This window comes from Nicotiana sylvestris, chromosome 2, assembly GCF_000393655.2.
Source record: "Nicotiana sylvestris chromosome 2, ASM39365v2, whole genome shotgun sequence".
Taxonomy (NCBI): domain Eukaryota; kingdom Viridiplantae; phylum Streptophyta; class Magnoliopsida; order Solanales; family Solanaceae; genus Nicotiana; species Nicotiana sylvestris.
The window spans coordinates 69,861,756-69,887,069 of NC_091058.1; the positions used below are offsets into that span (position 1 = coordinate 69,861,756).

The window sequence follows — 25,314 nt, forward strand, 5'->3', positions numbered from 1 at the left end:
TAGTAGTATAAAATAAGAATTATATTGATATATGATACAAGCTGACAACAAACGGTTAAAAAGATTTACTTATCATTAAAACACGCTAAAAAATCATTTGAATTACATATTTTTATATCTAATAAACATAATTTTTGGGGCCTAAAGCAAGAGCTCTATTGGCCTTGGGGTGGAGCCGTTACCGTCACTTACTTGGTAAAGTTTTGGGTCTCATACAAGGGTAAGTTGGAGTTTAGGCCGATTAGGCTGAGGCTCAACAACCTCCATATGAATCCTCACTGTTCCAAGCACACCATAAGAGACACTCCCATCAACCTTCCGTATTCTCTGTTGTTTCTCATCGGCTGACCATTCCCCTGCATTTTCGCCTTTTGATGTCAAGTAAACAGGCCCTTCAATACCATACCTGGAAAGGTTTTTTTTTACAATAATCATGAGTATCCAACAGCTAACGCGAATGAAGTCTTTAAGTTAAAGCAGTATGGCAAATAGAACTGCAGAAACGGGTACCGTACTTGGGCACAAAGACAATGAAGCCATTGGATCTTATTTTCACAATTCTCGCCTCGGTATCTGTCGGCCTGCACAAGCATGGACAAGTAAAAATGAGAATGAGAATATGGGAGGACAGAATGGGGGGAGAGGAACCAAGAAGAATCTCATACCGCTTCCTGAAGAAAATGAGAGTATGGAGTTCTACTGATGCTCTGCTGGCCATCTGAGCATTCCTATGCCGATAATTTAGATCTGTTCCGGAAGGGAATGAGCAAACATAACCAAACAAAATGCGAAACTAGAGAACGAGTTTGGTTTTTCCTATAAAGAAGACCTCTCCTTTTCTTCTTTTTTTTTTTGCACTAGTCATTATAAGTTTAAACCCTTTAATGTCCAAGGTTCAGCAATAGCATAAATACTAGGACGATGACACTGCACAAGTAGATCATTTACGTTGAACATACGGGCATTAACAAAAGTACTCAAGTACTTCCAATAACCGATAATCCTCGACTGCCATGGCGCATGATTCGAAACTCGGTGAATAATGGCCCGCCCCTCTACCCTTCTCCACAGGCATCTGTTTGCAGCAGGGTTCGAGCCCGTGACGTGCACCTAACCCACACATCATGTGTTTCGCTCTTACCACTAGACTGAATCCTTGGGGGCCAAAAAGTACTCAAGTTATTGCTAAGTAAAACCTCGGACTAACAGACACATTCAGTCCCAACTATTCACTCAGTGGAGGAAAAAGCATAAAACAATTAATACAAACTTCTATGATCTACCTCTGAACAGATTGCAACCAAAGGCCCATTTGATCAAGAACAAGCATACTAGAAAGGCAAGCTCATATTACTCAATCTACTAGAAGTCAAGTGCATTTAAAACGAATACCAAGCATAATGAAAAGCAGTACTTACTGTCCGAAATACTAGTTAGCTTGGGTCTATCTTGGAAAACACCAGGAAGCTTATATATTCCCAAAGATGCAGCAAGCAACCGATGAACGATTACATCTGCAAGGCAAGATAAAATAAGAGGCTCATGATTGATCACATCCATTGCACTTCGTCACTATAAATGGATGGTAGCTTTTACTAACCAGCATATCTTCTAATGGGCGAGGTGAAATGAGTATAAAGTGGAGAGGCAAGACCATAATGAAGATATTCCGGAGGACTAAGGTCTCCACTACAGAAGTAAACCGCCTGAAAATGCGTACCAAAAGCAACACTAACTCAGAAGTTACTTGATATTTTCAAATGTAGGGGATTTGTCAAATCAACCAAGAAGGAACCTGTGTCATGCATCTGGTTGCCAGAATCCGAATCAGCTTGTTGAAGTATGGATCATCACCCTAAGGAGAAGATAGGAAGTTAGCATATGAACGCCACAACAACACAATGGAACTAGACGTCCCTAAACTACTTTGAGTAGTGCAACATCATTCCTATTCAAAGTTTCTTGGCTATTAAGTCCCCGATTTCTACTTTTTCAGCAAAAGCAGTCCTCCTGTCAATGTTGAGCCAAATTGACCTATGTAATTCTATACAATATAAATTAAGGGCATTTTAGTCAAGGACAAATGCAAATGTTCAACAAATAACAAACAAGCCAAAATAAGAATCAGAGAAGGTAATCATGTTTTTCTTGATATTTCCTTTTATTTATTTTTTATATTCCCTATTATTTTGAAGAAAAACCAATAGTTTTTCATCAAGTTACCTTCGTTTGTGAGCTAAACACATTATTTAAGTACCTTATGTTTGCCCAAAAAGTACAGTGAGCATCTTGCCTTACAAAAGATATGATACTGAATGTCTTAACAGTAAAAATTAGGATGCTAGATAGCGAGCCCGAGTCGAGCCTCAACCATTTAAGGTTAGGATCGAGACAGATTGAACCTAAAATTCCATGACTCGATGTCAGTTTGATTGGAGAATCTTAAGGCTTGACATTAAGCCGCAAAAGCTCGAACATCAAGAATTGATCTGCCACAAGCTCTATGCTCCAATTAAAAGAAGCCGAAATTAAAATAAAAATCCTAATAATTTCTAACCTGACAATTCATTTAAATCTGCAAACATATTTTATTCTTCCAAGCCAACAAAACACGTCTTGCAAATAAGAAAATATGACATTCCACTTATTAAAATACATAATGGGGAGTTGGGAGAGCCAATGAAACTACAGTCATAGAAGATGAATGAAGTAGCGACATAGTGCATATTAATAGATCTCGTCACAAGGAGCCAAGAGCCCAAGACAGAGCTGACTATCGGCATCAAGATTCAAAAGAGAGGTTGGAGAGAAATCAATTAGAGGAATTGATTTTCTTCTGTTCGTTATAGAAGGGTAAGGATTGATTGTGGTGTCCTAATAGCGGGACACCAAACGAGAATTTGGTGTCTACGAGAAAGCCAATTGTAAAGTTAGTTGTTCATTCCATCGTCAATCAATTGAATGGAGATGAGAGTAGTAAGTAGTGAATCTTTTCCTCATGAGTGGTTTTAATACAAAGTGAAAGGGAATGAGAAGCTGACAAAGAAATAGGTCGTGTGCGTACCCATTAAAGCAATTGGAAAAATTAGTTAAGGTTCTAGGAAGCTTGTCTGCAGAAAAATGAAAGGTTAGAGTTCCGGGGAGCTTGTATGGAAAGGGATGGAACTCATTTCTTGTCTAGGTCAGCATGCCTACAGCCAATCGGCTCGATGCTTGTTCAGCTCAGCTCAGCTAAGCTCAACAATGGACAAGCTGGGCTCAGCCAAAAATGAGTTGCCACATGCAGATTGTGAACGCATCTGCGATATTCAACTTGATTTATCGCTAAAACCTCTTTGGAAATATAGTGGTAGGAATAAACTTCATGCTTTAATTTTCAGATTTCACTATGCACATCAGGTTCAATGACAGCCACAACTCACCACGGCCCGATCCAGAGAGTCAGCCAATGCTTTGGATGATGTCACATCCAAGCTAAGACCAACTGCTTCAGCTGTGTGGAGAAGAGGCTCAAGCATTTCTTTGGTTGGGCTAGGATGGCGTCTGCAAATAAAAATGCATTATGAAAACCTGGATGATTATCAAATTTAATTAAAGTACAAAGGTTAAGCTTTAATAGCCATTTCATAGTGTCACAACTCTCTGGCATTAAAATGTAATCCAAATTTTTGCAGAATACTTGAAATTATGTCAAGTAAGAGAGATGATAGCAAATAAATTAACTAGAAAACCGAGCTTCGCTTGACCATGCTATCTTGAAGTAAGTCTAACATAACATGAACTCCAAAGTTTTCAGAACATTTATATTAATCCAGAGTTCTGAGCAGGAATCAAGAATCTCTGTCTCTAGTACTCCATCTTTGGACAACTATGAATAGCCATCTGATGCGTAAGATGGCTAAATTTTCCCGTCTCATATCCACAACCTGCCAGGTTGTATGATTCGCTTTCCACATCCTTCATGTGCTAAAAAAGAATGTAACTTCAAACTAAACAAACAGATATGTTCCTTCTAAGTAACAATAGCAGCATACCTTAGTAGAGAACAGAGAGGAAAATGCTTCAGGATTTTTTCAGCAACTGCTACGTTAGCAGCAAGCATAAACTCTTCAACCATTTGGTTTGCTTCACGAATCTGATACATTCCTAAACATACAACTTAAAAATTAGCTTTACACGAATAACTCAAAACAGTAAAACAAAGGACAAAGTTATGTGCAATCACAGCCAAATAGCAGAACTCTTCTATGAAATTGTGGAAAGCACATAAAAGACCATGTCTCACTCTCCAAGAAGTGCATGCACTAGCCGAGTTAACCAGCAAATAGCCCAAACTAATGCATGTTTAGGCTCGAGACTCTCCTGTCATATGACTAGATCTCGACAGTCGACAGTGGCAACCAGTAAAAGTTCATTAGCCAAAGAAGGTCAAATTCATAAGCCGTCACTTAAACTCATTCGATTCTTTCATTTTGAAACTTACATAGGCTCGTGTTTCTATTAAACACTCCAACCTTAACAAATGTGTACCTATTAAACACAAATTACAATCTGTCAAAAAAACATAATGCCTGTAACTCACACGCAGATGTTGTGGCAAAGGAAAGAATGAAATGATGACATGTGGCATTTGGACCAAAATAATTATAAAAAATTTTGAGTAAAAATAAAAGAGCCTATTTTCTGAACCCACCCCCGCCCAAAAAACTCTCCCCCTTTCTTCTTCTTCTTCTTCCACCTCAAACCCCCCTCCACTCGCCGCCGGTAACCAAACCCCTGCCGCCTACAGCCTGACACCACCTCACCAAAGAATCAAGACCAAAGACTCCAAAACTTTTTTATTGTCTTTCACAATTCAGAAACACAAACAAAACATTACGTAAACTGTTACGTAGAAAACGCTCAATTCAATATTGATCCAGATCTCCTCAGATATGCAAGCTTGAAGATGAAGAAGCTGAGTAAATCTTCAAAGATTTAATTCTTTTGGAAAAAATTTCAGACAAGACCGCACCAAGAAAAGGGTGCAAAGAGAAGTGGGACAAGAATGTAAAAAGTGAGACTGTTGGGGGTTTGGGGCAATTGTTTTTGCACAGGAAAGAATCTTTACCGGTACGAAAGAATCAAAGGGCAAATGGGGCAATGAAGAAAAGTTTATATATTACTACTGTGAGATTTGAAAAAAAAAAATTGCAATCTAAACTTGGTGTATGAGTCGGTTATATATTGGAAACTTCAAATTTTCTCAAGGTTTATTCGCCGGCTTTTTGAAGTTTTCCGGTAGAGATGTAGATGAGGGAGAGACCGAAGGTGAAGACTGGTGGCAATAATGGGTAGAAAAAATGAGAGTTTTTCCTTTTTAAAAAAAGGGAAAACTGTTATTGTATTTGGCATTCATTTATGCAATGTGGAGAAAACTTTTCTTGTCAAGTCAGCATTTTGCGTTAAATTGCTACACTTCTTGAGTAGTGTAGAATAGATACTAGTCTTAGTTCAAGTGTCAAAATGAAAGAGTTGAACAAGTTTAAGAGACCGCTTATGAGATAGGCCGCCAAAGAATCAAGCCAACCCTATTTCTATGTAGGCATCCACATATAATGACAAATATTCAGTAGGTTCGTTGCGATGTTTGGGACCCCCACTCATATGCCAAAGGTGCTACTTCAATTCAAGCGCAAGCCCCTCCGTTATAGCATAATTTTAAAAAGCTATAAACAAAGTACCAAATTGGTTGCAGGTCGATATTTAAAAGTCTGATTGAATCATTCCACATTAAGTCAACACTCATCTTTTAAATGCTGGACTAGAAGCTCCAACACATGAACGGTTTCCGAAGAAAACAGCTTAACTTCTTAAACAACTATACACAACTTTCTAACTCATCTCCGCAAATAATGACAGCTTCTACTATATCAAGTCCTGCGTGTTTCTACTCTAATCACTGTCATAAGTGTTAACTTCAAATTGTTTCAGCTAGAAAATCAGAAGAATTCAGTTATTAAGTCATAAGAAACAGTAACATCAGGCCTCTTTCCTGTGACTGTTCCAGCAGCACCATGCCTTTTCAGGTAACCATTCAGATGGCACGACCTCTTCTGACGATTTCGCAAAGCAACTTCTCGGACAAAATTCCTGTTACCAGTGCATTCTGACATGATTGCAAAACTTCTCTGGTGACTTCCGACATGTTTTTAGGCAACATTTAGTTTCTCCGATTTAAAATAAGCAAACTCAAGTTGGTTTCCCCACCTTGAGTTTGAGGGGCATGTTCAAAGTAAAGTGTGAACATTAGAATGTTAAGAGTAAGAATACTAAAAAAGTTTGGTTCTTAAATAAGGTATAGGCCCACTGGACAAATATCATGTGTAATGTGGTTGAGTGTTCTAAAAATAGGTATGTCTGGTATTTATCTTATCATCAAGTGAGCGACTAAATCTCTTTCCTTCTCTTATCTTCACTTTCTTATTCTTTCACCACCACTACACTCGGAACGAACCCAAAATCAGAAATAGAGAGGACCCCCCAAACTAAAAAGATGAATAATCAAGGAAGACCAAAGGATGATCATCATTTGCTTATCTTCTTCGTCTCAAAGTCCTTGCAAAAGACCATGTCCTTGGATACTGCTCATGAACCTCCATCTTACTGGGCATGTCAGATAGGTTTACATGATAGCTTGAGGTACTATAGTAATATAACTACCAGAAGTTGCAAATTCGGAAAACTATAATAAGCTCCAAGTCTCACATAGTTTCATTCTCAAAAAAAAAAAATCAGTCTCCCATAGTTACTCTATGAGAATTAGCATGCATTACTGCTGATTAGCTTAGCGAATTGTAAGACTCCAAATGGATAAGGGTCAAGAACAGTCAACCAACATCTCCATCCGCAAGAGCAATAAGCCCCGGGCAACATGTGCTTATCTCCTTGTTGGAGTTCTCCTGAAACAGCCATCAAACTAGTGATGACAGAACCCACGTCTCATACTCTCAGCAGATGGAAATTAATCCTTTATATCCCTCAGCACATGTAACTCAACCCTTCATATTCCTCGAAAAAAGTTCAGAGTAACGCATGTTTCTCCCTCAAGACAATTCATATTCCCATTTTCCCACACCTCATACCTAATAATGACGATGATGATGATCATAATATAATAATGATAATAAGAACAACAACAACAACAGCAGCAACCCAGTATAATCCCACTAGTGGGGTCTGGGGAGGGTAGTGTGTACGCAAACCTTACCTCTAACCGGGGTAGAGAGGCTGTTTCCAATAGACCCCCGGCATCCTTACCTCCAAGAACTCCCCACCTTGCTCTTGTGGTGACTCGAACTCACAACCTCTTGGTTGGAAGTGGAGGTTGCTTACCATCAGAGGAACCCCTCTTGTCTATTGTTACAACAATAAAAAGGATAAAAACAAAGATACATTTCTGCCTTCGATAACATCTGTTCAATATAGGCCAAAATACGCCAGAATTGGGTAATGCCATTGATACAGCATATGTTCTATGAGCTTGAAGCTAAGAAAATCTTAATGTCACACTAGTCTGAAACAAATGATCCCTAAAATAATTCTTAAGCACTGCCAAATATATAATTGAAAGAAAGTTTCTGAGCTTTCCAAATGACAGATAGTAGGGCACCTTTATCTAATTTACAATAAGCTACCAAAAGAAACTAAAGAGAATTAAAAAAGAATAGGATGATACCGATATCAAGAGGGTCATGAGTTTCAGTATCAATCTGAAATTTGACTTCAGCAGAAGCAAGTGTCAGTGCACCCCTATCAATGCGTCTTTGCCTCATTATCTGCAAGGTTGGTTTAATTATAATGCCTTTAATATATTGATATACTAGAGCTGAAAGTCCAAATCTAAGAATTTGTAACTATAGAAAGGAGAATAAAGATTAGGAGATCATCACCTTGGCTAACCCATTCAAATTTCGTAAATCTGAAGTTATTGGATCCACCAAGCGACTGGAATAGCAGATATAACTTGTAAGTACAGGAACTAGGATGTACAAAATGATGGAAACAACAAAAGCACTGCAGTAGATAAATATGTATTCTTTTCAAAGTTTAAGCAGATGGACATATAAGCACTGAATAGTTTAAAGCCGAACCAGAAACAAACCCACAAGTTTATATTTTCTCAGGTTGAATAGTTAAATGGAGAAGTAATTCATATAGCCGACCCCAACTGGTTTGGGACTGAGGCATAGTAGTAGTTATTGTTGAGTGGTTCACCCGGTTGAGCCATCAATTCAACTACATGTAATGATTTTTTGTCAAAACAGTATGACAATTGCAGGAATTACTTGGAAATGAGTACAATATCATATGGAAAGGAGCATCCTCAAGATGCTTCTCAACTTAAATCCAACTACAATACGGCTTCTCAGCAGTGGAAACCCTAATTTATAGTGGAAATTGTTATGGAAGTCTATGGCTCCAGAGAAGGTAGCATATTTCACTGCACTGCAGCGAACCAAACTGAACGCTTACAACTTAAGAATAACAAAATGGGGATTTCCCCATTTTGGGGACAACTTATTCCAACCATTCCCCTATTTTTCCCCCAAAAGAGAATATTCTTTTTTATATTCTTCTCTCTTCTATATTATATATTATCTTTCATTTCAATTTTATTTTTTAATTTCCATTAAACAAATTCCATCTTTTATTTTCATTAATTTGTAATTTCCATTAAAACAATTTCATAAAATTTTAAATAATATAATTTGTAAGCAATTATTATAGATTAACTAATAATTCAAATAAAAGTGAAATCATTGTGATACAAGATTAATTAAATACATATTACATAAGGACAGTGTTTTGGATAGCGTGCGGCGACAAATAGCGACGAGGGCCCGCTTCACTGAGGCGAGAGGTGCGCAGCGAAGCGCTCACCTTTTTGATGTGAAGCGACAATTTATACAAAAACATAAAATATTATATACATATAACTAAAAACTCAATATCAAGTCAATATGCAATTAATTCTACTATATAAAGAAGACAAAAAAAATAGAGCAAAAAAAAAATGATTCTGCCTTTGGAAACACTGCCTCTGATAAAAACAGCAAAGAAAAAAAGACAAAAAAAAAGAGCAAAACAAAAAATTGATTCTGCCTTTGGAAACAGCAAAGAAAGAACAAAAATGAAATTTTTGCCTCTAGAAAAACAGCAAATAAAGAAGAAGACAAAAGAGAGCAAAAAAAAATAATAAGAGAAGAAGAAAAGCCTCAGTTTTTGCTCGACAAAAACAGCACAAATACAGACCCTATTTGGCTCTGTTTCTATCGACAAAAAACAGAAGAAAAAAAATAGAAAGAAGAAAGAAGAAAGAAGAAAGAAGAAAGAAGAAAGAAGAAAGAAGAAGAAGAAGAAGAAGCATACCTCTGTTTTTTCGCTATTGAAGCTTGAAGAAGATGAAGCCAGATGACGAAGAAGAAGACTGAAGAAGACCGTTGGTTTGTTCGCAGGTGAAAAGCCCTAATCGCTGAAGTTTTTTTGTTCGCAAGTGAAAAGATCGAAGCCCTAATTCCCGACTTAAGTCTTCTCCCTTTCTCTTTTATTTTTTAAAAAAAATAGCGAAACTATAGTCGCTACTCGCAACATTGTCGCCTCACGCAACACACCTTGAAGCGAGCGCTATTTGGAATCGCAACACAGCAGATGCTCTGAAGCGACACACCCTCGCCTCGCCTCGCCTCACGCTACTAGCGCTGAGGCGAGCGCTATTTATAACACTGATAACGATAAAATTAATTCGAAATACTACATAAATATTCAACTTCAACCTCTAGTATTCTCCCATAAATGATCTATTAATGCATTACGAAGTGCAAAATGAACATCTTTGTCCTTAATTCTTCTATGTCGAGCTAAAAATTCTTGAAATCGTTGATTTTCATCGACTGTCATTTCTAGTGTTGGAGGTGGACCTTCCAAATCATCTTGAATTGGTGCATTAAGATCACGTTCATTCTCGATTATCATGTTGTACAGTATAATACATGCAGTCATTATATCCACAGTCACAACCACAACAATCCTCGTCCTCATTCACTCAATACTATAATGATTTTGGTGTATCTAGAAACGACATATCTCCCTACTAAGTTATTATGCTATTTACCGTAGTTTCAATTTTTATGTATTTTCATTTAATGTATTTTCAATTTTCACTTTTTAATTTTAGCAACATATACTCCCTCCGTTTCAATTTATGTGAACCCATTTGACTGGGCACGGAGTTTAAGAAAAGATAGAAGACTTTTGAACTTGTGGTGTAAAATGAGGCACATATATTTTGTGTGGCTATAAATCATTGCATAAAGGTAAATTGTTTCCAAATAGGGAAACGGGTCATTCTTTTTGGCGCGGACTAAAAAGGAAATAGGTTCACATAAATTGAAACGGAGGGAGTAATATTTTATATTCACACCTTTCAATTTTAGCAACATCTAATATTTTATATTTGCACCATTCATTTTTTAGATGATTATATATTTTTTGTACAATTATAACTTATAATAAAATTTACAATTTTACATAAAAATAATACATGCGCGAAAATTAATTTATCAAAATTATACGCCAAAGTTAAGATGTAAAATTAATATTACAAACATATTACGTAAACATAATTAGGTATATGTAAAGAACTAAATTAAAAGAGTTAAATAATAAAATAACAATAAAATATGCATGAATAGTAATGAGGGAGATGAATAGTGTACCCCATATTTGGGGGAACACTATTCATCCCCAATTTTGGGGGCAAAAATAGGGGAGGGTTGGAGCTTCATTATGGCAAAAGTTGCCCCCATTATGGGAAAATGGGGAGGGTTGGAGATGGCCTTAGCTTACAAAAAACACGAGGAGAATGAGAACTACTTTTATTACATTGTGACTTTAACGGGAAGACGAGGTCACTGATAATTGCAGTATTCAACATTCAATATGTATCCAATACGTGTAATCTTAACATGTACTAAGGCATGGTCAAAAATTGAAGATTGAGCAACTTAAAAGTATGAAGGAAAAAAATATGAAAAACCTCGCCTTCTTGCAATTTGCTGTTTTTATATGGACAAAGTAGGACAACTTTTTAGGGAGTTAGAGTCTGCATTCAAGGGTCAAAAGTTTTCTTTCTTTCTTTTGAATCCTTAGCGCAAAATTGGTGCAGTGTTATCAAAGGCGAAAAGCGCAAAAAAGCTCTAACGTCCGTTGCGGCTTTAAGTGCAAAGCGCAAATAAAGCGTGGGCTTTAATGAAAAAAGACGCAACTAGAGAAAAAGTAAAAATATGTATATGTAGTCCAAGACTAATAATTATAAGCATGAATAACGAATATATGGACAAAAAAAGTAGAAAAAAATTATGATAAAGTGAAATATCAATTGCTTAATGTCGGATTTCCAGGATTATACTCATTAGCAAGGAAAAAAGTATGCCTTAGAGCCTTGATGCGACACTAAAGCGCCCACAAAGCGAGGCAAAGAGCTCAACAAGTTTTGAGCCTCACTTCAGGGCTTAAGCACGCTTTAAGCGCGCCTTTGACAACACTGAATTGGTGTACCCACTGTATAGATGGTTAGATATTGGCAGGCTTCAAATACATGCTATAACACTTTCGTAAAGCTCCACTTGGTGTGACATCAATGAAATCTTTTGGTTTATCAGGAAATGGTCAACAAATAAAGATGAATCTACCTTTCAAATATTTAAATGGGAAGATGAAAAATCATGAGAAGTATTGAACAGACAGAGCAAAGAGAAGATGGCAGAAGACCAGTAAAGAAAGAAAAGAATGTGTGAGACATCAGACATCTGAAATTTCTGTACTTTTTTTAGCAGTTTAAGTATCTGTACTTTCAGTGACAGAAAACTGGGTTCCCAATTTGATCTTGTTGAAGGCCTCATACCTTGAAGGATAAGGTTTACCCATTTCCTGAGGGAAAACAACAATATAGACTGGAAAAGGCAACATAAAACAATTAATATCAACACTGATCCAACTTATTGAGGTGTGAAACAAGAGGACTCCAGTTTCAGACGGTTAAGAACTTGAGTCATCCACCCATTACTAGTGGAAACCATTAACAGTGGACTTAACCAAAATCTACTTCAGCTCACTTTTCATAAAGCAACTTAAGGTTTTCAATGTAGAATGGTAACTGATTAGACAAACATTTAGGAAGTAAAAGGAAGGTGACTGGAAAAAGCTCGCCAGAGTTTGAGGCCAGACAACTTTGCGACATGCTTTTCAACCTATATGTACTAAGTTGGTCAATTCCTAAAGAGCGCGAGAGATGCTACTAAGCTGGACAGGTGGAAAACTGCAAAGAACACAAGAACGTATGGTTCACGATTTTGCATGCATCATTTGGTTGGTATGGATGGAAAGGAATCAGAGGTGCTGCGCGGATTAAGGCAAAATCTTTTACAAAAGCTCAAATACAAATGTTTATACTTTTTGGCTTTTTGGTGCAACATACTAAATGTATATTATTTAGAAAGTTCTTTAGACTTTCTCGGTTACATTTATAAAGGAGACTGAATTTTTCTTTTTTGACATACCCAGCATGCTGTTTTTGTATTAAAGTCTTTATTAAACCAGGACACTCGCCATAGTGATTGAACCAGAAATACCCTTCAACAGATGATCCCCATATGCACTAACCATGACGTACAAATCTTCAGACATAAAGGAAGGCATATGATAATATATATGCTCCTATTTTTGTACCACTCCACGTCTATTAATGAATTGTTTGAAAACCACAAAGTGCTTGCATAAAGTAGGTTGTGAAGAGTTACTCCAGCTAGTGTATAGAGTACAGACACAGTGGTTAATGGGCCATACGTATTAACGTATACCAATTTAGCTAGTGCTCAAAGAGACTGCTTTAAGTTTAAGATGTTTGAGAGGAGATGATGCTTTAGAATCTGATAAAGTATGACCAGAAAAGAGCTAAGCAGACAAAACATAAACAGAAACATCAAATAGGAGCACCTGTCATCCATTCTCGCTTGAGCCTCGACATAGGATAATGCTGCACAAGATTTAATCACGCTTTTAGTGTATCTAGTAGAAATAATCTCGGCATCAGGTGTCATTTCCTGAAAGAAAAATAACCGTACATTAGGTGACAATAAAGATGAATAGAGCTTATGTCAGGGGAAAAATATCAGAGTATGACCAGCAAGAGGTCAAAAACACACGAGCATACAAATAAACAAAGCAGACAGGGACTCATGAAGTCGCAGTCGTATGGCAGTATAGTTAAGCAGCAAAATGTGGAATGCTACAAAGTGTTTCATCAACAATCTGCCTAAATAACAGCCTCATGGGAGGATTATTCACGATGCTCAACTCGTACATGCATAAGGATCAGGAAAAAATCATTTTACTTTTGGCTGACAAATAGTTTACCCAATTCAACCAGACACCTTGATCTATGGGTTACCATCCCAGTTGGTTGGGGCGGGACAAGGAACTAATTTTGAGTTTGAACTTACATCAGCCTAAGACAACTTTCTGTATTTATGCATTACCTTTGACATAGCAGAATGAAGTGACAGATAATTAACAAGTAGTTAGATGATTGACCATTAACTATGTCCGTATAAGCTGGATGTTAGTAACAGAACAAAAAAATCTACTGATTTCGACTGGGGGACATTGTACGAACCTGTAGGTACACAGAGGAAGGAAGAAAAATGACATAGAGAAACAGATAGCTAAACGAAGACCGTCTCCGTACGTGTGTGTGTGTGTGTGTGTGTGTGAGAGAGAGAGAGAGAGAGAGATAACGCTGTGAGAAATAGAAGATCAACTATCACTTCTAGCAAATAAAATTAAAAAAATCACATACCCAGATAACTGAGAAAGCTAGTCTTTCAACATCAGCACGAAGTGAACAAATATCTGCCAAGCAAAGAAAAAGCATAAGATTAATGAGAAAAAGCCATGCATAACCAAAAAGTAGATACTTTGGTACACCAATCGGCACGAAATACATCTCCGAGCCATGTGACAAGCAAAAACCATTCAGGCTAGTGCAATAAAAGTAAATTTACCTTCTGTAAGAGGTTTTGGAAGCATGTCGATTCGACGCTCTACAAGATATACAGAAGTGCCTCTTTGTGAAGCCTCATCATCAAGTGGAGTTCCAGGATGAACAAAATTAGTAACATCAGCAATATCTGATATATGTATTAAAGACTACAACCAAACCTTTTCCATGGTTTCCATGATGTAGACATTATATTTCAAAATAAACTGTGGAGAACTGAAGGTAATGAAAGAAAAGAAAGAGAAAAGTTTTAGTGGGTGAAAAAGTGCACAACCAGTGTACCTGGGGCACAGGAAGATTTGGGGAGTCAGAAGCATCAAAGAAAATAAGAGATGGCATACAGTTATATACTCATCATTAACTGATTGTAAACATAATATTTCAGCCACCTAACAAGTCTAATAAACCAAAGAGTAATTCGAACAGCTTCACATGCCCAAAACCCTCCTCACACCCCTCCCTCCTCAAGGAGCTCACTGTCTCTTGAAGAAAAAATTAACAAAAGAAATCAGTATTAAGTTTTGCAAATTCTAGCCAAAAGATCTTTAAATTAAACATGGATACGAACTCCCACTTCAAAATTTCCATTTGGAAGAGGCATACAATGCAATGCATCATCAATATCCCTGCATCCTGTGTCACGGAAAAGCAGAATTCTGTCTAAGATTGACATCACATGTAGGAAGTATCTCATCTATGCTGACATAAACTAAATGTGGGCGCTAGTTAAATGGAAGACGTAAACCACAGTTTAATTTGGGAACATACCAGGAGGGTCCACACTACATACACGCAGATGACGCAGATCCTGTCTAATAGGATTTGTCAAATCTTGAGAAGACACAGACCAAGGTAACGGTGGCAAGCATGCCAACACTTGAGCAGAAAATGGTCTGGCATCTATATCATTCTCTATCAATACCACCTAAAGTGATTACAGAACAAATTTAGTCGTGACTATTATTTATCAGCATAAACAAATAAATAAAATCCTAATAATTTAAGCATGTAAAAATAAAATAAAGGCAGCTACAAGCAAAGGAGAACAACGCCCTTAGCACTTACTTGAAGGTTTTCAACAAAAAGCCACAACAGAGAAAATACAAAGTCTCGAAAGTACATGACAGAAAAGGTAGAGAAGGATAATCTGTTTAAATATAGAAGAGAACGAATGACATTTTACCACATACCTCTGTTTCAGTATCCCTATCACCTATTTCTCCAATTGTCCTGACATAGTGACCGGTTGGATATCGGGACAAACGATCCCATGAATCAACCGCAACGATAATCCGCTTATCCAGCAAATTTCCCAACTGACGAGTTTGTATCCGTATCTTAGGGATTCTGCGGTCTTTGGATACAAATAAGGCATGGGCAAGACCACCATTACCTCCTGGCATAGGCATTGGCTCCAAGGATCCACAGTAACTGCAAGGATGAAATGAATTATATACCAGATAAATGAAAACTTTGTTAATAGTGGAATTAGATAAAGCGATTTCAAGAAGTACGAGTTCAGTGACAGGGGATAGAGTCCACAGACCATAGAATTGCAGGATTAGTTTAAGGGGTAGAATTTTCCAATCCCGTGCTACTTTGCAAACGGTTACGAAAATCCTTGGGCATCACTCAATCTCAAAGATACCACAAGAGGTAAGAACCAGTCACTATAGAGATGAGTGACGCCTGAAAAGGCGCCAGAGAAAGAAGCAATATCTGAACTGTCCTGAGAGAAGGAGCAATGCCTTGAACGGTCGTGGGTAGAGCAGCAGCACCAGACGGTGTAAGCCGCCTGCCGGTAGCATAAGCTATGTAAGTTGCTACCAAAATCGAAGAGGCTCTGATACCATGTACGGCACATGGATGTTGGACCTAACTCAACCTCAAAAGCTAGCTCAAGAGCTAAATCTAAGACCATAAAAGGAGACAAAATTATCACACATTTGAAATGCCTAGGGCTGAACATCTGGATCGTGGAATTTATAATTATCCAAAGTTACTCTACCTCTCACCTTAAAATTTTAGGCCAGATGTGAATACTTTAACATAGAACCATAGCAAGCAAAGTACGAGTCTCACTACTACAAATCAAAGAATTTACATGCTTTAGACCAAGAAAAGGAATTTGACCTACACATGGCATGGTAAAGATAATTAAATAAACCTTTCTAACATTAAAGTGTAAAAATGTAGTTCAAATGTGTAATAGAGTGGGGTCCCATTAATTTTGAGTTCTTGACTGATCGAACAGTATGAAAAAGTATTTCACTGGCCAGAAATGGTCATTGTGCAGCCCCAAATATAAACCACAACACTCAAAAGTGATGAAGAATTTAAAAGTTAAAAGTAATTGGTGTATTTAACATTATCAAAAGATTAGGCCAAAACATTTTTACAGAATATATTTCATGTTAGAAAATGAAGAGCATGGAACATATTTTCAAACATTTTCTCCATTTCAGGGAAAGAAAAGAACTCAAAAGCCTAACAATTTGAAAAATATGAGGAATAAACCATTAAACAATATAACCAAGGACAAATATCAAGTTCGATCCCAGATATGGACGTGACCATTTTGCCAGGTGGTGACCTATTTGGAGGAACCAAGTGGATATCCTTTTTCTAATTATGAAAAGGATACAATCTCTTTTTATAAGAGAAAAGATACTGTATTCTAAAGGTGATAGGATATCTCACCTTAAAATTTTCGATAACTTATTTGCTGATTCAGGCAAGAACCAGCATAGGACAATTGTTTTTTAAAGTATCTCCTGAAATGGAAAAAACTTCTGTGCCAGCTTCTTGAAATGTCTTTTTGGATTTTCTGAACACGTGATTGTATAATGCATAGGCATTTCAAAATATCCTTTCAGGTGCTTTAAAAAAACAAAAATTGGGAAAAGAAATCCTTAGGAAGTACGCTAAAACCCCATTGAATTATCAGAAGAACTTCAAGGACCAAAAAGTATTTATCTAAGAGTTCTCCCCATGACTATCTAAAGCCAGCATATAATTCAATAATAACTTACGAGTGCCAGTTCCGCTTTATGATACCAACAACACGACCAGTTGGGCGAGAAGGTTTCATTTCCTCAGATGCAGTTTGCCCTTGATTCACAACTCTAGGAGCATCATCAGCGCTATTTGGAGCTAAATGAACATCTTCTTCTTCGTCTTCAGGATACAAAATAGTTATGAGATTACATGAACAGAAAAGTTTTGCACCATAATGAAAGCAAGCAAGGACAATCGTGATGTACAGACATACAGGAGAAGAGGGACAAGTTCACAATCACTATTTCGTTTTGCATGGAATTTATAGGACATTAATTTGAATTGAATAATTCATTCATAGTAGGAAAAAATATTAAAGTAGTCCCCGGAGGAGTAAGTTTGAAGATAAGCTATTACAGTAAAAATAATATGGAATGACGCAAGTTAATGAAATTTGTAAAATCTGTATAAGTAGTAATAGTTAGAAGTGGATCAAACGTTCTGAAATAGAAATGTAATCCCATAAATAGTAGGCAAGGAGTACTGAATTATTCCTTCATATCATAGAAAGTGAAACACTTTGTATCATCAATTTTGGTTCAACAAAAACCAAAACACTTTGAAATCCATCATGGCTGCAAGCAAAGCAGGCTTATGAGACAGAAAAAACACCAAAAATGGAATTTTTTCCAAAATCTCATAGACCCACCTGAGCTGCCATGCCAAGCTATAGTTTTTTCAGACAAAAACTAAAAAATCACCATAATGGGGTAGGCTCATATTAGCCTTTTCTCCGACAAAAGCCAAAAAGCTTTAAAATCCGTCATGGCTGCAAGCATCGGTTAGCCTTATGAGACAGGGAAGAAACACCAAAAATGGAATTTTTTTCCCAAAATCTCAGACATGTGAGCTGCCACGCCAAGCTACAGTTTTTTCAGACGAAATACCAAAAATATCAACATAATGGGGGAGGCACATATTACCTTTTTCTCAGACAAAAACCAAAAAGCTTTGAAATCTGTCATGGCTGCAAGCATCAGTTAGCCTTATGAGACAGAAGAAACACCAAAAATGGAATTTTTTTCCAAATTCTCATAGACCGGCCTGCGCTGCCACACCAAGCTACAGTTTTTTTCAGACAAAAACCAAAAAGCACTGTAATGGGGTAGCTCATATTAACCTTGTCTCAGACAAAAACCAAAAAGCTTTGAAATTCATCATGGCTGCAAGCATTAAGTAGGCTTATGAGACAAAGAAGAAACACCAAAAATGGAACTTTTTCCAAAATCTCATAGACCCGCCTGAGCTACCACGCCAAGCTACAATTTTTTCAGACAAAAAGAAAACAAAATCCCCTTAATGGGACATGGTCATATTAGCCTTTTCCAAGACAAAAAACAAAAAGTTTTGAAATCCGTCATGGCTGCAAGCATCAGTTAGCCTTATGAGGCAGAGAAGAAACACCAAAAAATAGAATTTTTCCTAAAATCTCATAGACCCACCAGAGTTGCCACGCCAAGCTACAGTTTTTTCAGACAAAAAACCAAAAAAACTTTGAAATCGGTCATGGCTGCAGGCATCAGTTAGCCTTATGAGACAGCGAATAAACACCAAAAATGGAATTTTTTCCAAAATCTCATAGACCCACCTGAGCTGCCACGCCAAGCTACAATATTTTCAGACAAAAAAAAAAACAAAATATCAACATAATGGGGTAAGCACATATTACCCTTTTCTCAGACAAAAACCATAAAGCTTTGAAATATGTCATGGCTGCAAGCATAAGTTAGTCTTATGAGACAGAAGAAACACCACAAATGAAATTTTTTCCAAAATCTCATAAGCCCACCTGAGCTGCCACGGCAAGCTACAGTTTTTTGCAGACAAAAACCAAAAAATCAACCATAATGGGGTAGCTCATATTAACCTTTTCTTTGACAAAAAACAAAAAGCTTTGAAATCCGTCATAGCTGCAAGCATTAAGTAGGCTCATGAGACAGAAGAAACACGTAAATGAAATTTTTCCAAAATCTCATAGGCCCAATGAGCTGCCACGCCAAGCTACACTTTTTTCAGCTCAAAAAGAAACATGTTTGGTTCATCTTCTACAGAAGACAAAATCTTCACAGCCTTATTGCATATAAAATGGACCACAGAGAGTAATAAGAATGAAAAAGGAAGATCATGTGAAATTTCACCAAAAGGGTGATCTGGTGAAAGGAAAAAGAGGGAGGTCAAGATACACCTCTTGCAAGTATTTTTACTCTTTACCGCCAGTGATGGTGATGTTGGAACGTGGAGGATTGGGAGGTTGAATGGAGGCTGGGTAAAAAGTTAAGGGGTGGTAAAGGGGTAACTAAAGGTTGGATTCAAGCCACGTGTTGGAGACAAGGCAATTAATAGTACTAATTAGTTCGATTCAACCGTTTTGCATTAGTCAATAAGGGCATGTAGACCACTTCTGTAACGGCATGGACATGATCGACCTAAATTGTTAACGGAGGGCATATCTAGACCATTTCACATACTTCAGGGACAAATTTGACATTTTCATGATATAATAAGTATGTCATGTCCATTAAAGAAAAACAGAAAACAAGAAAGTGGACGGACCTTCATCAGCTAATGCCAAAGACTTCTCCTCATGCCACTGTTCTTGAGGCAAAAGCTCAACCGCCACTATATCACCATCAAAAGCCCTATTCATATTTGCACGCCCATATATAATTATCTCATCACCAATGCTTTCACTACCAACATATGCTTCAAATGGATTAAAACGGTTAACACGAAGTTTCCCCTGGTGGAAAAGTCCCCGAAGCAAACCCGAAGTAACTTCTGACATGGGTTTATGCTACAGAAAGCATGAATAACAGACAAGTTTAGGAGGTCATAGCCTTAAAAACAGCACCAACAAAATAGTTTAAATAAATTTTATCAAGCAATTAAAAATACCTCATTATAAATGACTTTTCGCTTTGAAGGCCTCAAATCCTCAACATCCTCCATATTAACGTCTTCAGAAGGAGGCTGAACTATTAGGTCAAGCAATTCCACCTGACCAAGCGACTTTACATAACACTCAACTGAGATCAATGGAAGTAAGTCAGTAAAGACTCCTGAAGATAAATTTAACTGACTAAGGAAGTGCAACAGGTAAGTCGAGATAACACTGTCCAAAGTAACGACCAATGAGAACTTTCACGAACATAACAGAAGCCTCTCAGTGTTTAAATCAATACCGCCAAAGTATCATACTACTGAATGATTGACATCAGAAAACTACAAGCAAGCTCTACCTGTCTCTGCAGAAATGCCCTCATCAATTGCCTTCTTCTTGTTTTCTCTATCATTCGTAATTAGCAAGACACTTACTCCGGTGCCAAGATGATCATGATACCATTTAGCTGCGACCCTAATGGCTGAACCACCAAAAAGTGCCAAAGTTTGTCAATCTACTGGTGATACAAACAAAAGCATTCAACTTTGTTAAGAATAGGTAGAAGCCATAATGCGAAGACCCATTAGAGACAGACATCAAGGTTCTCGGTTATACTTTCCCAAATCATGTTAACCTTTCCCATTCTGCTTCTTGTCTATGAAACTTAATATAGTTGACTTATATAGAGTTTTGCACTCAGATAATCAAACTTGAAGAGATCTTGAAGCTTTACTAGAGAAGAAAATGAGAATCTTGTTTCATTTCTTTAAGAGATCTTCCTACATCAACATATCAAAAATACCGAGACACACAAAACAAAAATTAGGGTGAGATACTCCAGTAGAGGGCAGGATGATAAAGGACCATATTATTTTTAAGACCAATGCATAAGATACAAATTACCAACCTAATTAGGATTCTGATAGACTAAGTTATTTCCAGGGGAGGACATGATTACAGTACACAAATCCTTCAACACCACTACCAAACTTTATTTTTTATTTGGCAGCGAAGCAGGCTTGAACTCTTGACCTAGTGGCATGAAGAGGACTCTCTCGACCACTATGAACAAGAATGGCCGGTCACCATCAAACTTTTACGGGTTTGTCCTCTAGACTTATTAGTATAATAGATCTATTAAAGAAACTAAAAACAATAATAGACTTAATTAAAGAAACTAAATCAATAAATTACGAGAAAAAAGAAGAGACAAATTGAGCCCTACATAAAAAGATCTGTAGAGAAGCTATTTATTGTCATACTTTTTCAGTCAAAGTCAGCTTTAAATCACAAAATTCTAAGTTCCAGTGTTTCTGGAAAAACTAAGGGTCCTTTGGTTTTTGGTTGGGGGTATCAGGAAAAATATCATTCTCTATTATTTTACACCGGATAGAAGGTGGAACAAAAATACAATCAGACCTCTCTATAACAACATCCCTATATAACAGTCATTCACTATAAAAGCCTAGTTTTTCTCAGAACTGATTTTCTATGTTATATTTTACCTTTCTAAACAGCATTCTGCCTATAACAGCAACAGCCATCTTTATGACAGCACGCTCTTTGTAAAATTACCCCTCTATAACAGCCATGCAAATTTTCTAAGATTATTACTAATAATAATTCTAAATATTTAAGCAAATACTTTATAACTTTAATGTACAACTTACAATAGCTATATATATATATATATATATATATATATATATATATATATATATATATATATATATATATATATATATATATATATATATATATATATATGTTATCTTAAGGATAGTAGTATGGAAACCCTGAACATATGCACATCAAATATGTTTATAACTAAAGATCTACAAATGATATATCTTGCATTAGAAAAATGCCAAAAGATACTTAAAAGATCTATTTATACTTTTCGAAGATATGCATATCATTCTTTTTGTTATTTGAAGATGTACACATGATATATCTTATATTGGACAATTACCAATAATATGTAAACGTAATCTATTCGTTTTTTTAATTGTGTGCCTTAGAGTTCAAATATTTGTGCGTTTAGCTAAGAATTTTTTAACAATGTATTAGATTTATTTAGCATTTAATTCGTGAAATATTTATATCTTTTGAGATTTTGAATTTAAATATATTATTAATAATCTTTTATATATAATATTATAAAAGAAAAACAATTAGTTTTTGGATAATTTTTGTCTATAACAACCAAAATATATTTAAATGTCAAATGTTGTTATAGGTGTATAACAACCATTCACTATAAAAGCCAAAAATTTCAGAACAAACGATGTTGTTATAGAGAGGTTTGACTGTACTTGTATTATTATACTTGGATAAACAACAAAAGGACCAAAAATTACCCTTCATGTTAATTCAGAGGTTCTTATTCTGTCATTGTCCAGATCCCACAAAACCTGAAGAACGAAGTGCTTCACTCCTCAGTGCACCTCAGAACACAAGACATCCTTAGCAGGGGTCCGTAAGAGAATATGCAAGGTTATACCTTCATTTTTATAGTGAATGATTTTTCCCAAATCTAGTAACTTTATAGCCCTAGCTTAATTTAGAAAATGAGAAGCGACGAAGTCAAGCATTCTATTCCTCACCTTGTATTGCAATTGGCAGAAGCAAGACTTTCTTTCGTAAAGTTTAGATTCTGAATCCAAGACACTACGCTGCTGTTCAAAAACTAGGGATATAATAGTAGACAATCTTATTCAATTGAAAACAAACACACTCTACTTCTTCTTCTTTTTTTTGGATAAAGTAACAAACACATTTTACATTATATAAAGCAAATCCAACTTTACTATAATGAACAAAATGTCCAATAAGAAATGCATATGCACTAAAACAATTCAGTGATAATTAATCTCTGTACTACAATACCTATATAGGACTCGATCCAAATTCAGTAACTAGGTTATAGTGCAATGGGGTCTTCCAGACTCGACCAACAGTTGGAACTGAAACAGAAACTAATAATTGCAGCTTGACTATTTAAAATACTGTGTACTATAGAACAGAAGCATAGTTCCTTGTACATAGGCTACTGACTAGCCCAGTTCTCATCAAAGATGCAAGTAAAAATGTACAGTTATTTGTTCCTTACTGATCAAACACATAAGTATGGCCTTTAATGCACTTTTTTTTAACATGGACCTTTATGCACTTAATAAACATGCAATGTAAGTATGACCTTTAATTCGCTTAACATAAGCATAATTGTAGGATTTAGAGAAATTAGAATGGAAGGGCCCAGACAGCTAGTGGAATGATAATGCAGAAATGCATGGCACAAAATGTTCAAGAATAACAATGAAATACAACTTTAATTGCAGCTATACAAAGGTGAACAGACAAACCTCTATCGTTCCGATCATTCGGGCTTTCACCAGCCAGGGCCTCCACATAAGTATCCCTGAACAATGTGCAGATGAAGGAATATTTTTCATCAGATCTCAGCCTTGGCTGTAACCAGTAGCTATAGATGTCTAGTAGAGTGCTATGGATCATGTAAGTGGATTGGTCAAAAGGAACACCCAGGTGGGTTTTTTTATAGCTCAAGGTCAGCCATGAAAATCCCCAATTATAGCAGTAGACGCTATTCTACTTATCCAAAAAAGCCATCTGTAGCAATCAGCAAAGCTGCAAGAGGGAGAGTTAACATCAGGACAAGTGGGCAAATGGAGTTTGCCTACTTGACTTGCATCTGCCTTCTGATCTTATGCAACTCTTTACGCGGAAAAGATAACAAATCTTAAAATTAGTCTGAAATAGTGATACACTCTTCTCATCGCAACTAAAGGGAGCATTGACCGGATACACTCTTTTCATTGAAACTAGTCATGGACATACAACTAAAGGGACCTTCTTATTGAAACCAATAAAGTAATTAGTTTTTCCTGCCCGAGGTGATAAACAATATACCTTCTTATCCTACCTCTTTTTCTCGTTGTCTTTTAAAATTCGAAAATCTCGTCCCTCTACGCCAAAAAGAAAATGACCAGTGCGGTTCAAGCGGATCAAATGACAAATATTACCCTAGCATTCAAAGCCTATAGTTCTTGCACCCCTGCCCTCTTCCCAAAATGCTGCACTTGGAATTTTGCTAAGCACAAGGGAAAAAGCATTATTGAGAACGAGACAATCATTAAACAGCACAAATAAGTATTTTGCCGTAGGCAGTGGTTTTGTCAGAGCATAAAAGTTCCCAGCTTTTGATCAAAAGGCAAGTGAAATTGATAGCAACATAACTAGGGTAATAGAAGAAGAAAAAAGGAACATACTTGTGATATTCATTAGAAAAGACAAAGAAGTTCCTTAAAGAATTGCTACAAAGAGCCCTGAGTCTGTTATAAACCGCAATATTCTTGTTCTTGACCTCGGCCAATACCACGGATAACACTACCACATTGTCAATAGCGGGATTCTCCAGCAAATCAATCTAACACATAAATCCAATATATCAAACAATAAATCCAATAAAAAGTTTAAGTTGACACGAAATATGCGGCATGTTATCAAATTATATGTGCAGTACCTGGTTGAGAACAACGTTGGTGTCAAGAACAAGAATAGTGGAGCGAGAGGCGCTTAAGCGGGCAGATGACTTGTCACAACCTTTGTCGCAAAATGGAGCTCCGCAATAAATATCGTCTCGTAAATAGTGTTCCCTAACTTCCTGAAATCCAAATAGGAATTCAAATTAAAACCCTAAACGGGAAAAGAGAACAAATACAGAATCAGCGCCAATTATGAATGAGAAAGGTATGGGAATGAGGAGTGCAGACCTTCAGTACTCTGCCTTGTCTTGTTTGGCGCGTGAATGCTCTGCTCTTCAGCATGTTGAAATTATATGATTCTTCTTCGCTGCTTTTTTGGGTGTTGGGGTTTATGGGTTTACTCGTTTTTTGGTTTCTAGGACCGAACTGCTGTTGGTTTGTGTTCGAAAGAGGCTGCCTGTAAGAGGAAGAACCGGTTCTCTTTTATAGTTCTTGAATTTGGGCTTCCTTAAAGCAGTGGATTTGGAAGCTCTGACCGCCTTTTGTGAAGAACCTAAAAGAAGAGGAGGGTTTAACGTTAATATTAAAAAACATTAATTAAATTAAATTGTAATTGGGCTTGTTTGAACATATTAGATGGTATTTCTTTAATAAATTTCAATTGTCATCCTCTTTGTCAATACGATATATCCAATCTCTATTAAATTAAAGAGACTTATATAGTTATTGAATAACTTTTTTATGTTATATTTTTCTTTATTATATTATCCAAT

At 36.6% G+C, this 25,314-nt stretch overlaps 1 protein-coding gene across 1 annotated transcript; it reads right to left on the reverse strand.

Moving 5' to 3' along the window:
• Positions 1-25,085, reverse strand: LOC104211909 (exosome complex exonuclease RRP44 homolog A). Its single transcript, XM_009761049.2, has 24 exons — positions 24,830-25,085; positions 24,580-24,720; positions 24,326-24,483; positions 23,402-23,457; positions 20,395-20,517; positions 20,051-20,181; positions 19,709-19,949; positions 17,131-17,275; positions 15,289-15,529; positions 14,867-15,023; positions 14,663-14,731; positions 14,103-14,228; positions 13,898-13,950; positions 13,036-13,142; positions 7,932-7,986; positions 7,718-7,817; positions 4,035-4,146; positions 3,423-3,543; positions 1,796-1,855; positions 1,601-1,706; positions 1,419-1,514; positions 666-747; positions 516-581; positions 1-406 (listed from the first exon to the last, which is right to left on the reverse strand). The coding sequence occupies exons 1-24, from the start codon at positions 24,881-24,883 to the stop codon at positions 211-213; spliced, it is 2,796 nt and encodes a 931-aa protein (XP_009759351.1). The 5' UTR covers positions 24,884-25,085; the 3' UTR covers positions 1-210.
• Between the last annotated feature and the right edge of the window lie 229 nt (positions 25,086-25,314).